Source organism: Belonocnema kinseyi, chromosome 7 (genome assembly GCF_010883055.1).
Source record: "Belonocnema kinseyi isolate 2016_QV_RU_SX_M_011 chromosome 7, B_treatae_v1, whole genome shotgun sequence".
In the NCBI taxonomy this organism is placed as follows: Eukaryota; Metazoa; Arthropoda; class Insecta; order Hymenoptera; family Cynipidae; genus Belonocnema; species Belonocnema kinseyi.
Window position 1 is genome coordinate 61,051,368 of NC_046663.1, and position 12,013 is coordinate 61,063,380.

The 12,013-nt window shown below is 27.2% G+C and overlaps 1 protein-coding gene across 1 annotated transcript in view; it reads left to right on the forward strand.

Annotated features, from left to right (window-relative positions):
• LOC117176826 (basement membrane-specific heparan sulfate proteoglycan core protein-like) overlaps window positions 1-12,013 on the forward strand; it is a 642,506-nt gene that overhangs the window by 468,788 nt on the left and 161,705 nt on the right. Inside the window, exons 19-21 of the mRNA XM_033367162.1 lie at window positions 3,111-3,221; window positions 7,384-7,491; window positions 7,626-7,766. Of these exons, the coding sequence (XP_033223053.1) occupies window positions 3,111-3,221; window positions 7,384-7,491; window positions 7,626-7,766 (360 nt within the window). The remainder of the gene's footprint in view (window positions 1-3,110; window positions 3,222-7,383; window positions 7,492-7,625; window positions 7,767-12,013) is intronic.

A 12,013-nucleotide genomic window follows, 5' to 3' on the forward strand; every position in this document is an offset into this window, starting at 1 on the left:
GTCCACGTGGTATATGGATGGCCCCTTGAAAATTAATCTCCTTTCTTAGAAATTAAACTATTTTATTAAATTTTTTTTAGAATTTATTTTTTTAATAACATTGTAACTATTAATTTTTTGGTTTAAAAATTTATATATTGTATTAATAATCAATCTTTTATAGTTAAAGTTTCATATATTTTAAGAAAAGTTCGTTATTTTTCTTCGAAAATTAAACTTCCTGTTTTAAAACTCATTCTTTTGGGTTAAAAAATGCAACTGCCTATTTCTCAATTGATCTGATTTGATTGAGAATCTGAACATTTCATGTAAAATTAAAGAATTTGGTTGAGCATTAACTTTTCTTTTAAAAATTCATATTTTTGATTGAAATTGAACTATCTAATTAAAAATTAAATTATTTTCGGGTTGAAAATTCAACCGTTTTGTAGATAATTTTCCCTTTTGTCTTTAAAATTCAACAGTTTTGTTTAAAATTGACGTGTTTTGTTGAAAATTCGTATATTTTAGAAGAACATGAATCTTTTCGATAGAAAATTCATATTTCTAGTTAATGATTCAACTATTTGGTTAAAAACTCAATTGCACGGTTGAAAATGTAACTGTTTTCTCAAATATTCATATAAAATTAATCTTGTTTGTTCAAAGTTGAATATGCATTTCGACTTAAAATGTTAGGAATTTAAAGTGTGTTATTTTTAAAATTCAATATAGTATTTATAATAATTTCATTTTAGTAAATATATTTCTGCATTAGAACCTTATTTTATTGCAAAATAAACCTCTGTGGGCAACTCAACTTTACGTGGGGGCGTGTGGGGGGGTGGGAGGGTGTCAAAGAAAAATAAAGTTGTGCAAGGGGGGGGGGTGAGGAACAAAAATGGATTCTTTGCTCCGGACCCTCAATTATTGTCCAAGCATCTCGTGATATCAACATTTTTCAGTTGAAACAAAAATTTTAATACTAACTTTTAGTGAATGATACGATAAAACTTTTTTTTTACTTCAAGTTTTGTATCCAGTGCATATTTTTAATAAGAAAATTGAAAAGAAGAAACAAATTTTTACAAATTCAATTATTGTTGAAAACATAAATCGTCATAACTCAGGTAATATTGAAAGTGTATGAAATTTTGTATACAAATGCATTACTATATACCCCAGCGAGACCTAAAAAGTAAAGAAGGAAAATTAAAACTGCCTATGGTTGACTAATGATTAATTTCAAATTCAGACCGGTCTGTAAGCAATTTTAAGAAAGCACTTAACGCCTTCTACGATTATATCGTGAGCAGGTCTTAATTTGAAATTAATTATTATTAAACATTAGGCGTGTTTAATTTTTTTCTTTATTTTTTAGGCATCGTTAGGACATGTGTTCATACCAAATTTTAAGAAGTTTTAACAATATCTGACTGAGTTATGGCAATTTATATTTTTTTATATAATAGAATTTGAGGACATTTTTTTTCACTTTATCAATTTTTTTATTGGAAATATTCATCCGAAAAAATTTAAATTACACAAAATTCTATCTTGTCATTTTCTACAAGTCCATGTATTTTTAATTTGATTTCCTAAACTTTAAAACTTAAATCTCGAAAATTTTTAAATCAGGGTAAAACGAATCCTCACGATCATGTTTAAACTCACATATTTTATGTATTATTTTATTTGTTTCGATTTATATTTTTTTATTACTAAAAGTTACTATTTATTTATTTTGAGTTAAGTTAATCATTTTATATTGTTAAAATATGAGCGCTTCTTACATTGGATTCTTTATTTATTTCAATATTTAATTTTTTAAGGTCATTTTCTCGGCCCATTAAATTCTCACATGAAATGACGTATCGAATTGAAAGTTTGAGAAATTCTTTTTTTTTTTAACTAACGAATTTTGTTCGGCGCTAAATATTTGTAATTAATCTCAAAGACTATTTTAAACTATTTTAATTGTAGGAATTCAGGACAAGATAAACATTTCTTAGTTTCTTTTAATTAATTCCCAAAAATTATTATTTAATTTGTATAAATAATTTGTTAATTATAACAAATATATCACTTTCAGGCTTAAATTTTTTTATAAACCGATCGCATATTTCGATTTCAGTATTAGATTCTTAAAAATAGGATACACAATATATTTCTGTTTCTAAAAATAATTCCAAGCGAGAATTTGGAATGTCTTAACTATGTTTCTTCTGGTTTTATCTTAAATTTTTTATCTTTATATTCATAGGAAATTTCCAGGGAAATTATTTTTGCAGATAAAGAATTTTTTATTTAATGATTTATTAATTTTTTATTTATCTTGGATTGTTAAAAAGCATATTTAATAATAAATTTTCAATAATAGATATTGATTGAAGAAAGGCTTTTAAGAAGAGTATTTTGCTTAAATTATTAGAGTAGTCGTGCACTTCAGAGTAATTTAATTGGGTCGTATGGAGCATAGCAGTCTTACTTGATTCTGAAAACATATTTTTCTCAACTATTTTTTCAGTCAAGAAAAGTATTAACTTTCTTGATGATACTTACCTCTCGAATTAGTAGTATTTTTAACATGAAAGAATCATGATTTTCAATTATTTGTGCTTCACTTGTTAATTCAAATGTCAATTAAGTAGTAGATCCTGTATTATCGAGACGCGCCATGAGTAGTTATAGTTCACGTTGGTCAGGCAGTAGAAGAAATCAGCATTAGCGAGACACTGGAAAAGCCAGACAGAAATATAAGATTATTTTTGTTTGTTCATAAAATAATTATATACTGAATTCGAGAAATGCTTAGCGATAAATTAAAAAATTTTAAATTTTATATTTCGTTTCTAGTTACGTTCATAGTCATTTCATATTAATTAGCATTGGACTGAATATTGGATTTTATGATCAGTATTTTTGAAGATTAATCTTTTTAAAACTATTCAGAATGTTGAATATAAATTTTATATAACTGAAAGAATTCATGTTTTATTTTTAATTAATTGTTTTATCTTTCTATACAAATTTGAAAAATATATAAAAAAATCCTTCCCTTTCCTACCTTTAAATGCTGTTCGGTGTCCTCGAGGCTTTTTGTCAGCTTTTTTCGTGTCTATGTCGTAAAGAAATCTGCGTTCCTGGAGAGTGGAAATGCGCGAACAGCGAATGTATTCTGGAAAGCGAAAGATGTGATGGGTCGCCTCAATGTTTGGACGAATCCGACGAAATCGGATGCGGTAATTATCAAATTTAAAAATTATAAAAATGATAAAATTTATAATATTGTATCCGCTTGTCCCACTTGCAACCATCACACCCTCCCATCACTATTTACCGTCTCAAACTTGCCTAAATTTTATTTTAGACTGTTGATTCTTATTCATTCGGAACTTTTAGCTCAAAAAAATCAAAGATTCATTTTATAAGATTCGATACAAAATCGTAAGATGATTATATGGGTGAAAATAAAAAAGTTGACAATATCGTGTCTATGGAATATTATACGATTTTATTTGAAGGAATAATTTTCTTTATTATACGCATTTTGATAAATGATATCCTGTGTGCCAATTATTTTTTACGTTTATTTATGGCATTATATCTTCAAACGAAAACTATATATATTTGTTGTATATTTTTATTATTTTTATTATTTATTGCAATATATTTGTTAAATACAATATTTTCATAATTAATTGCAGATTAATAAGACAACTTTATTTTCTTGTTTCAAAAAAAAATTATTTTCTATATTTAAATATTGAAAATGATTGAATGCTTCTTTAATTGAGCAAAATAATCGATTTTGACTTCAAGAGGAAAATTTTAATAAAAAAATTTAACTTTATACTTATATAAAACACTTAACTGATAGATTAATTCAGACTCAAAATATTCTGTAAAATTATAATATTTTTATTGTGGCAACACACGCATTATTTGCAACAAATGAAGTTAATTTAAAAGCGACAAATAATTGATATTCTTCTTATTTTTTAAATTAAAAATTTTTTGAAATAAACTTAAAATAATATTTTACTTTTATTATAATGTTTTGCAACATTAAAATTATTTCTATACATATAATCTCAATAATTAAACATAAAAATATGAAACTAATTAATTAACTTTTAATGTAAAAATATGGTGAAAACTGAAAATTATTAATACAAGAAAGACCTGTGAAATTCCAAGAAATTGAATGATATTTTCTGAAATCCTGGAAAATTCTTTAAAACGCATGAAATTTTTCGAAATCCAAAAGAAATCATTAAAATCCTTCGAAATCCCTTAACATTTTTTCAATCATTTAAAAATTCCGTAGTATCTTTTCAAATACCTTAAAGTATTAGAAATACTTCCGAATCCTTTCGATTAATTAAAGTCTATTGAAAAATCCTACGAATTTTTTAACATTTTAATTAAATTAAACTTTTTCCGTCTTTTAACATTGAACAAGAAAAAATTAAAAATTTCTTGAAATATCTTTAAATATTCCTTAAATTTTGAATTTATAGAAATGCCTTGAAATACTTAAAAATATCTTCAAATCTTTGAAATCCTACGAAATTCCTCAATTCTTTTGAATAAATTCTTTGAAGTAAATTAAAATATTATAAAATCCCTTGGAATTAGATCAACTTTATGATATCTTCTAAAATATGCTAAAACCTTATTGGCCCTATAAGATCGTCCCATTTTTTCCTTAAATTTTATTTTTAAATTAGAAGTATTTTAAATCCTTTGAAATCTCTCGACATTTTTTTAGGCTATTGAAAATTCCTTGAAGTACTTAAAAATACCTTAAGACCTTCAAAAGCCTTTGAAATCCATTAAAATTATTCGAGCTTACTCAAAATTCTTTGGAATTGTTATAAATATTCTGAAAAAATTAATCCCGTGAAATTACTTATAATTGATTTACGTGTATTGAAGTATCCTAGAAATCTGTTAAAACCCCTAAAATATTTGAAATCCTTTGACATTTTTTAAAATGTTTGAAAGCTCTTAAAAGTTCCTTGTATTTCTTCAAGATATCTTAAAACTCTTAAATCCTTTCGAATTCTTTCAAATTATTGAAAGATATTAAAAATTTTTCACATGTTGGAAATCCTATGAAAATCTTATCAAATTCTTCAAAATTTAAATACAGATTATAAAATGTTAAAAAAATGTATATTGATTAAAATTTCCTTGATCATTTTTTGAATTAGCTTGGAAACATTAAAAATACCCTAAAGCCTTTCGAACTCCATAAAATATTTTAAAATCCCTGTATTTGTTTAAATTTCTTAAATCTCTAAAAATCTTGAAAATTATATTAAATCCCAGTCCGCTTCTTTAAATATAAAATAATAATCTAAATTAAAGGTGTGAAGAAATCAATAAAATAAGAATTTCATACTGTTAATTATTTCCTTAGTTAATTACATTATAAAAACTCATAAGAATGCAATTTTCATATTTTAGTTTATATCAAAGATTGTCATTAACTGAAAAACATTATAATTTTAAAATAAAAGCGTACCAGACTTAGATTATTTTAACACTTTTTATAATTAATACTAATGGAACAATTACCTTCAATTTAAATCTGAAAATACTTTCTTCTCTTTGAATTCAAAATAAAATAATTCAACCTTTTCGATTATCACCCATATATATTTTTTATATAAAATAATATTTTAAAATAGTATACTTTATTATGCAAAAAAAAACAACTGGAATGGTTGAGATTGAGCAGACTTAGAATAGAACAAGAAAACTTTTCAAGTCTTGAGAAGCTAAATATGTTGACACATTTGCGTAGCATGGACTGATTTAAACGAAACACGGTTTTTCTTTTACTGAGATTCGTTTTTGCGAGCATGTGAGTTCAAAAAATCGAAGTGGGTATTTTCTTCACTCAGCAATTTTTTGTTTCTAAGTTGTAGTAAACCCTAGTTTCCCTTCACCAAGGAATGCTCTCTGAATGACGTGCACCCCTAATTGAATTTGAAACGTTTCGCATGTACTTCGTAAGTATTTAAAGATTTATTCGAAACCCTAAATACCAACCCGGGGTTTCGAAATCGGCATCATCGGTAATTGAAATTCTTGACTAAAAACTCAAAATCTAGGAAGGGGAAATACTCTTTTTTATACGTTTTGGAAAATTTGGCATTTATTTAAATTACATTTTTATAAATAAATACCATGTTTATAGTTGGGATGTATTTTTACTATGAAGTTATCAACTGCCTGATGTACCTCGGAAAGTAAGGAAGTTGATTTAATTGTTTTGGCAATTGTGATTTTTCTCCTATCTTTGCTTTTTATTTTTAATGCATTACCCTTTATTCCACATTGCAGAGATTTCTAATGCTTTATAGGTACTAATCTCTTTTTTCAAATATATATTGAATAAAAAAAGGAATTATGTTTTTCAAAATTCTGCATCTTCGTCAAAAATGTTGGATCGACGAATTGTTCACCAGAAAGTGGATGTTTCACAGCATTATTGTAGAAAAAATGGATTGTAATTACTAGATCTAGAAAAATCTGAGTATTCTATACCTTCGAAGAATAATTTTTCTCGATTTTTTTATTATAATAATGAAATGTGTTTTAAAATAAATCCTTAAAGGTTTAGAATTCTCGGATAACCCTTTCTATCTTTAACTAAACACAAATCTGCTCCTCTGCATTGGACGCTTGAGCACGTTTTCATATAGAATATTGGTTTTATCGTACTTTGGATTTATGTCACCAATGAGCGGTTTGGTGAAAAATAAAAAACTCTTTTCGTATCCCTGAAGCACTGACAATGATAGAAATGCATTATAATTATAATCCACACCTCTTATGGTTTTTTCACCCCTAATGGTGTTTCCATCTGTTATGGATTTATTCCCTAGAATGTATTTGCGTGAGTTGAACCTCATTTTAAATTGAACCTATCGAATGTTTTTATAATCTCGAATGCACCTTGAACTGGTTTGATTATTACCCGTTGTCTGTTTTTTTCAGCACAGGTTGCCTGACTGTATATACGTTATACGTACAATATGTATATATTTTTTGTATATAGGGTGTTTTTTTATATATTTATCTCGGAAATCGAGATTGTGTCCGTTTTTATTGTTTATTGTGGGTCATTATTACAAAGAGAAATGTGCACGATTTTTTTTATAATTAATAGCAGCAATTTAGACATATTTACTAAGTTTAATTTCTTTGGAATTTGATTCATGGTTTGCTTTGTTTGGGTGATACTTAATTTTATTTCAGAGAATACTTTAATTAGTTTACTTTTCTTTTTCTTAATTAATAGTACGTGCACCTGATTGGTTAAAATTTTTTTTTTAATCATATTTTTTTAAGAAATTAGACTTTTCATCTCAGTTTTTATGATTACAGAGTGTAGAAGTGGCGAGAGACAGTGTGATAATGGAATGTGCGTGCAAGCCCAGTTTTTCTGTGATGGAAGGACCGATTGTCTCGATGGAAGTGATGAAAGAGATTGTCGTAAGAATTTTTTATTTCTTTCTTTGCATAAATAATAATTATTACGAAATATATTGATATGTTTAGTTAACTAAATTGAAAGATTTATTTAGTTTTTATCAATTCCAAATTATTAATATCACTACTTTTTTTAGAAAATCCTAATGAAATTCCATCTTATGCAAGATGTGGAAACGACGAATTCACTTGTCAAGATAGAACTTGCATTCCAAATTCCTACGTTTGCAATAACAGAACTGACTGTTCAGATGGTTCTGATGAAGTTAATTGTCGAGGTAAGATACATTTATGAAATTAATTGCACTCGCCTTTTTAGAAAATATGACCTCACGCAAAATTGTCTTGTGGCACGCACACAAGATGTATCGTTAGATTTGTAGATTTGTAGTGGTGCCTCAATACTGCAAGAACCATCTGACCATGGTGTTAATTAAAAAGAATTTTATTTAAGGGCTTACAAATTTAACCTATGGATTTCCTCGGTGTGAATTTCAAATGATCACTTTCATTAAAGTTGGTGAAATGTGATAGGGATACAGAAGAATACAAAATGCAATCACGTTTTCGAAAAACATGTTTATTTAATGAAAAATAATTATTTTTAAATCACTTCAAAAAGAATATATTTCTTCCTATTGGATGTTAAAACGAAACTTTGGAGATTTTTTAACATTTTAATAAAGAGTCAACAAATATTATTTTGAGCGCAAAGATTGGTTTTAAATTCAGATAATGATAAAAAGTAACAGGAGCTTTGCGGCAGTTCATTTTTAAGGGGTTCCCTGCTTTTGAAGTAAAAAGACAAAACATCTATCTTTTATCTATCTATCTATAACGTCTATTTTATCTATCTATCTTTTTCAATTTCTTATCTTCTATTCCAGTCTTCCCCTTGTCGACATTTATTAAATATTTTTTATTTCTTTGGCAATAGTCTTTTTATCCTTATCTCAGTCTATAAATAATTATACTTTTTCTATCCTTTGAATATTTTTCTCTCCTTCAAATCCTAATCAATTTTTTTTATCTTTTTCAAACCTTTGTTTCCTTGTCCAAGTCTATCCTAGTCAATCTATTTGTATATGTTTATCAATATCAATAACATGGTTATCCCAGTCTATTCTTTGTCTATTCGTGACAATTTTTTTGTATCTCTTTATCAATAATATAATTATCTATCTACATTTTTGTCATTATATCTAGTTCTCCTCAAATCTTTTTCGCCCCTCCGCCCTTTATTCTAGCCTGCGCCTCGTCTATCCTCTTCAATTTTTCTTTTAAGTTTTTGTAAATATTTTTTCTTGTCCTTGCCTCAGGTTATCCTAGTCAATCTATTTGTACATGTTTGCCAATAATATCATTTTTCCTCCTATCGTTTTTAATCATTTATTCATATTCTTTTTTTTTAGTTTCCTAGGAATTATTCTGATCCTTGTTATCTCAGTCTATTCCTTGTCTATTCTTGTCAATCTTCTTCTATCTCTTTATTAATAAGATAATTTTCGGCCTATCTTTTTCACTCGATCTTTGCGATAATCTGTCTACCTATATGTATCTCTTTGTTAATAATATATTTTTCCGCTAATCCTTTTTAATCTTCTATCCTTATAAATCTCGTTTAATTTCTTAGTAAATATTCTTGATTTTGTTATCTAAGTAAATCCCAGTCTATTCCTTATTTATTCGGGTCAATCTTTTTCTGTCCCTTTATTAAAAATATAATTTTTCTCCTATCTTTTTCAATCGTCCATCCATATCGATATTTTTAATTTTTTGTTAATTATTCTTACCTTCGTTAACCGAGTCTATCCAAATCTGTCTCTTTTCTATTATTTTCAATCTCTCTATATTTCTTGTTTAATATACTTCATTCTTCCCCTATCTTTTTCTACCTGTGTCCTTCATTCTAGTCTATCCCTTATCTATCCATCTCAATTTTTTGTATTTCCTTGTAAATATTCTCTCTTGTGATTATCCGAATCTATCCTAGTCAATCTACTTGTATCTCTTTGTAAATATTATAATTTTCCGCCTTTTTTTCAATCTTCTATCCATATTAATCTTTTTCAATTTTTGTATTAAAAATTCTTGCCCTCGTTATCTAAGTATGCCCCTGTCAATTCCTTGTCTATTCGTGGTAATCTTTAACTAAAGCTTATCATTGTCCCAATATATCCCAGTCAATCTTTGCGTATCTCTCTTCGCGAATATACTTACTTCTCTCCTTATTTTTTTCGATCATCTGTCTTTTGTTCCAGTCCGACTCTTGTCTATCCATATAAATCTTTTTTAATGTCTTTTTAAATATTCTTTCTTCCCCTTTTCCTATTCTATCTCAGTCAATCTTTCTGGCTGTCTTTATCAATGTAATCCTCCGCATATCTTTTCAAATCGTCTATCCATATCAATATTTTTTCATTTCTAAGTAAATATTCTTGCCTTTGTTAGCCCTGTCTATCCCAGTGAATCTTTTCGTACCTCTCTGCCAATATAATTTGTAACCAGCAATGTTACAAACATTCTTTTTTTTAATTGAAATGTTGGAAGGATATCCAAATATGTAATTAAAAGTATAGGAAAACGATAGTTTCCGAGTGATTCACTATCCTTTATGACTGTGGTTCAGATTGGGTTACTTCTAGGTGTAGACGCTCCGGATAAAACCTCTTCAAGGGGGCATCCAGAGAACCCGGATAGCGGGGCTTTCAGCCCAAGTACAGGTGCTGATATCACGCTGACGAAAATTCAGAGTACGCCCAGGAGTTGTATCCCGGGTGATTTTATTTGTGCCGACGGCAATTGCATTCCGAAGGCCCATCACTGCGACCATTTCTACGATTGCCGCGACTTTAGCGACGAGCAGTACTGCTTCGGTTAGCCATTCATAGACCTCGACAATCTGGTGGCATTCAATCTATTTTTTTTTGCTCAATTGAAACTTAAAATCATTCAATACCGTCAAATGTGGTAAGTTCGGACATGTAGGGTAAATTCGGACATTCCTAAATTTATTGGTTCTAGATTGGTTAAGATGGTTCTATATTCTGGTTAAACCACCCTTAAGTAACCCTTAATTTAGGAATGGTTAAATTTAGATCAGCTGCCCAAAATTACCCCGTTTGATGGTGCCCAAAAATAAAATTTATTAGAAACGAGATCATTATAATTAATTAAAAAATGCCCCAGATTCTCTTGCTGTCACGTCGTTTCCTGTCAATCTGTGTTAGCCTCCGAATAGAAAATGTGTAGGTTGTTGACGTTGAAGTAGAAAATTATATAAATTTGGGCGAGCAGAATCCAAACATCACATTTTTCCAGATGTGGTATCGCAGAGGCATTTTTGAAATTGATAGTGCATCTTTGCCTGATTATAATATTAGATCATTCCTTTTCGTAGGTAGAACTTTAGTTTCGACATAAAATTTGCACAATTTAAGTAAAAAAATTGATTTAAAAATGTTTAATTTGAAAAAATCATATTTCAGGGTTAATAGAGGTCAGAGAGTTGCAGAAAGTCAGGAGAAGTCAGGGAATGTCAGGGAAAACTTGAGAGAAAACCTAAGAGTTAAAGTTAATTAATTTTATGTTTTCTTTTTCATTCTTGATTTTTATTTACTTTATTTTATTATTTTGTTAAAACAGTTTTCTGAACATTCGTTTCTTGGGATTGAGAATCCATCTATCAATCTGCTTTAGTTGAGGATTCAACTTTTTTTTAACTTTGTCTTTTTGGTTGAATTTAACTCTTTTTGGATTAAAATTTAAATCTTTTTTTTTGTTTGAAATATAAACTATTACATTTTTCGTTGAAAATTCATTTTTTTCAACTACTTAGTTGAAACTGGAACTACTTTGTTAAAAACTCGATTTTTTAAACGATGCATCATTTTGCTTGAAAATTCTTATTTTTTGTTCAAAATTTAAAAATTTTGTTGAACTAAATTGTCTTGAAAATTTATTTATTAAATCTTATTGGTAAAATCTTTTTTGGTACAATATTAATATTTTTGGTAAACAATTCATATTATTTTTGAAAATCCATTTCTTTAGATGAAAATTTTATTAGGTTGAAAATTCCTTTATAAATTTCAATATTTGTTTGAAAATTCAGGTATTTTGTTAATAATCATCTTTTTGGTAGAACATGTATCTCCTTTGTTGAGGATTTATTGTTCCGTTTAAATTTTTTTCTTTGGTTGACAATTAATTTTTTTGATTAAAAATGTAAGTTACATTTTTTGTTGAAAATTTTTGTGCTTGAAAATTCGTTATATATTTGTTAAAAATTAAAATTTCTGTGGAATATTTAATAATTTTTTGTAAGTTATAAACTGATTTGTTTTGGGTGAAAAATAAAATATTTTGTTGAATATTCATGTTTCATTTCAGAAAAGTAATCTCATTAAATAAAAATTTATCTTTTTGCGTCAAAATTCATTTCTTTGGTTGGAAATTTCATTATTTTGCTAAAAATTCTTTCTTTTTTTAAACTTATTTTTCTAACTAAAAATTAATGTTTTTA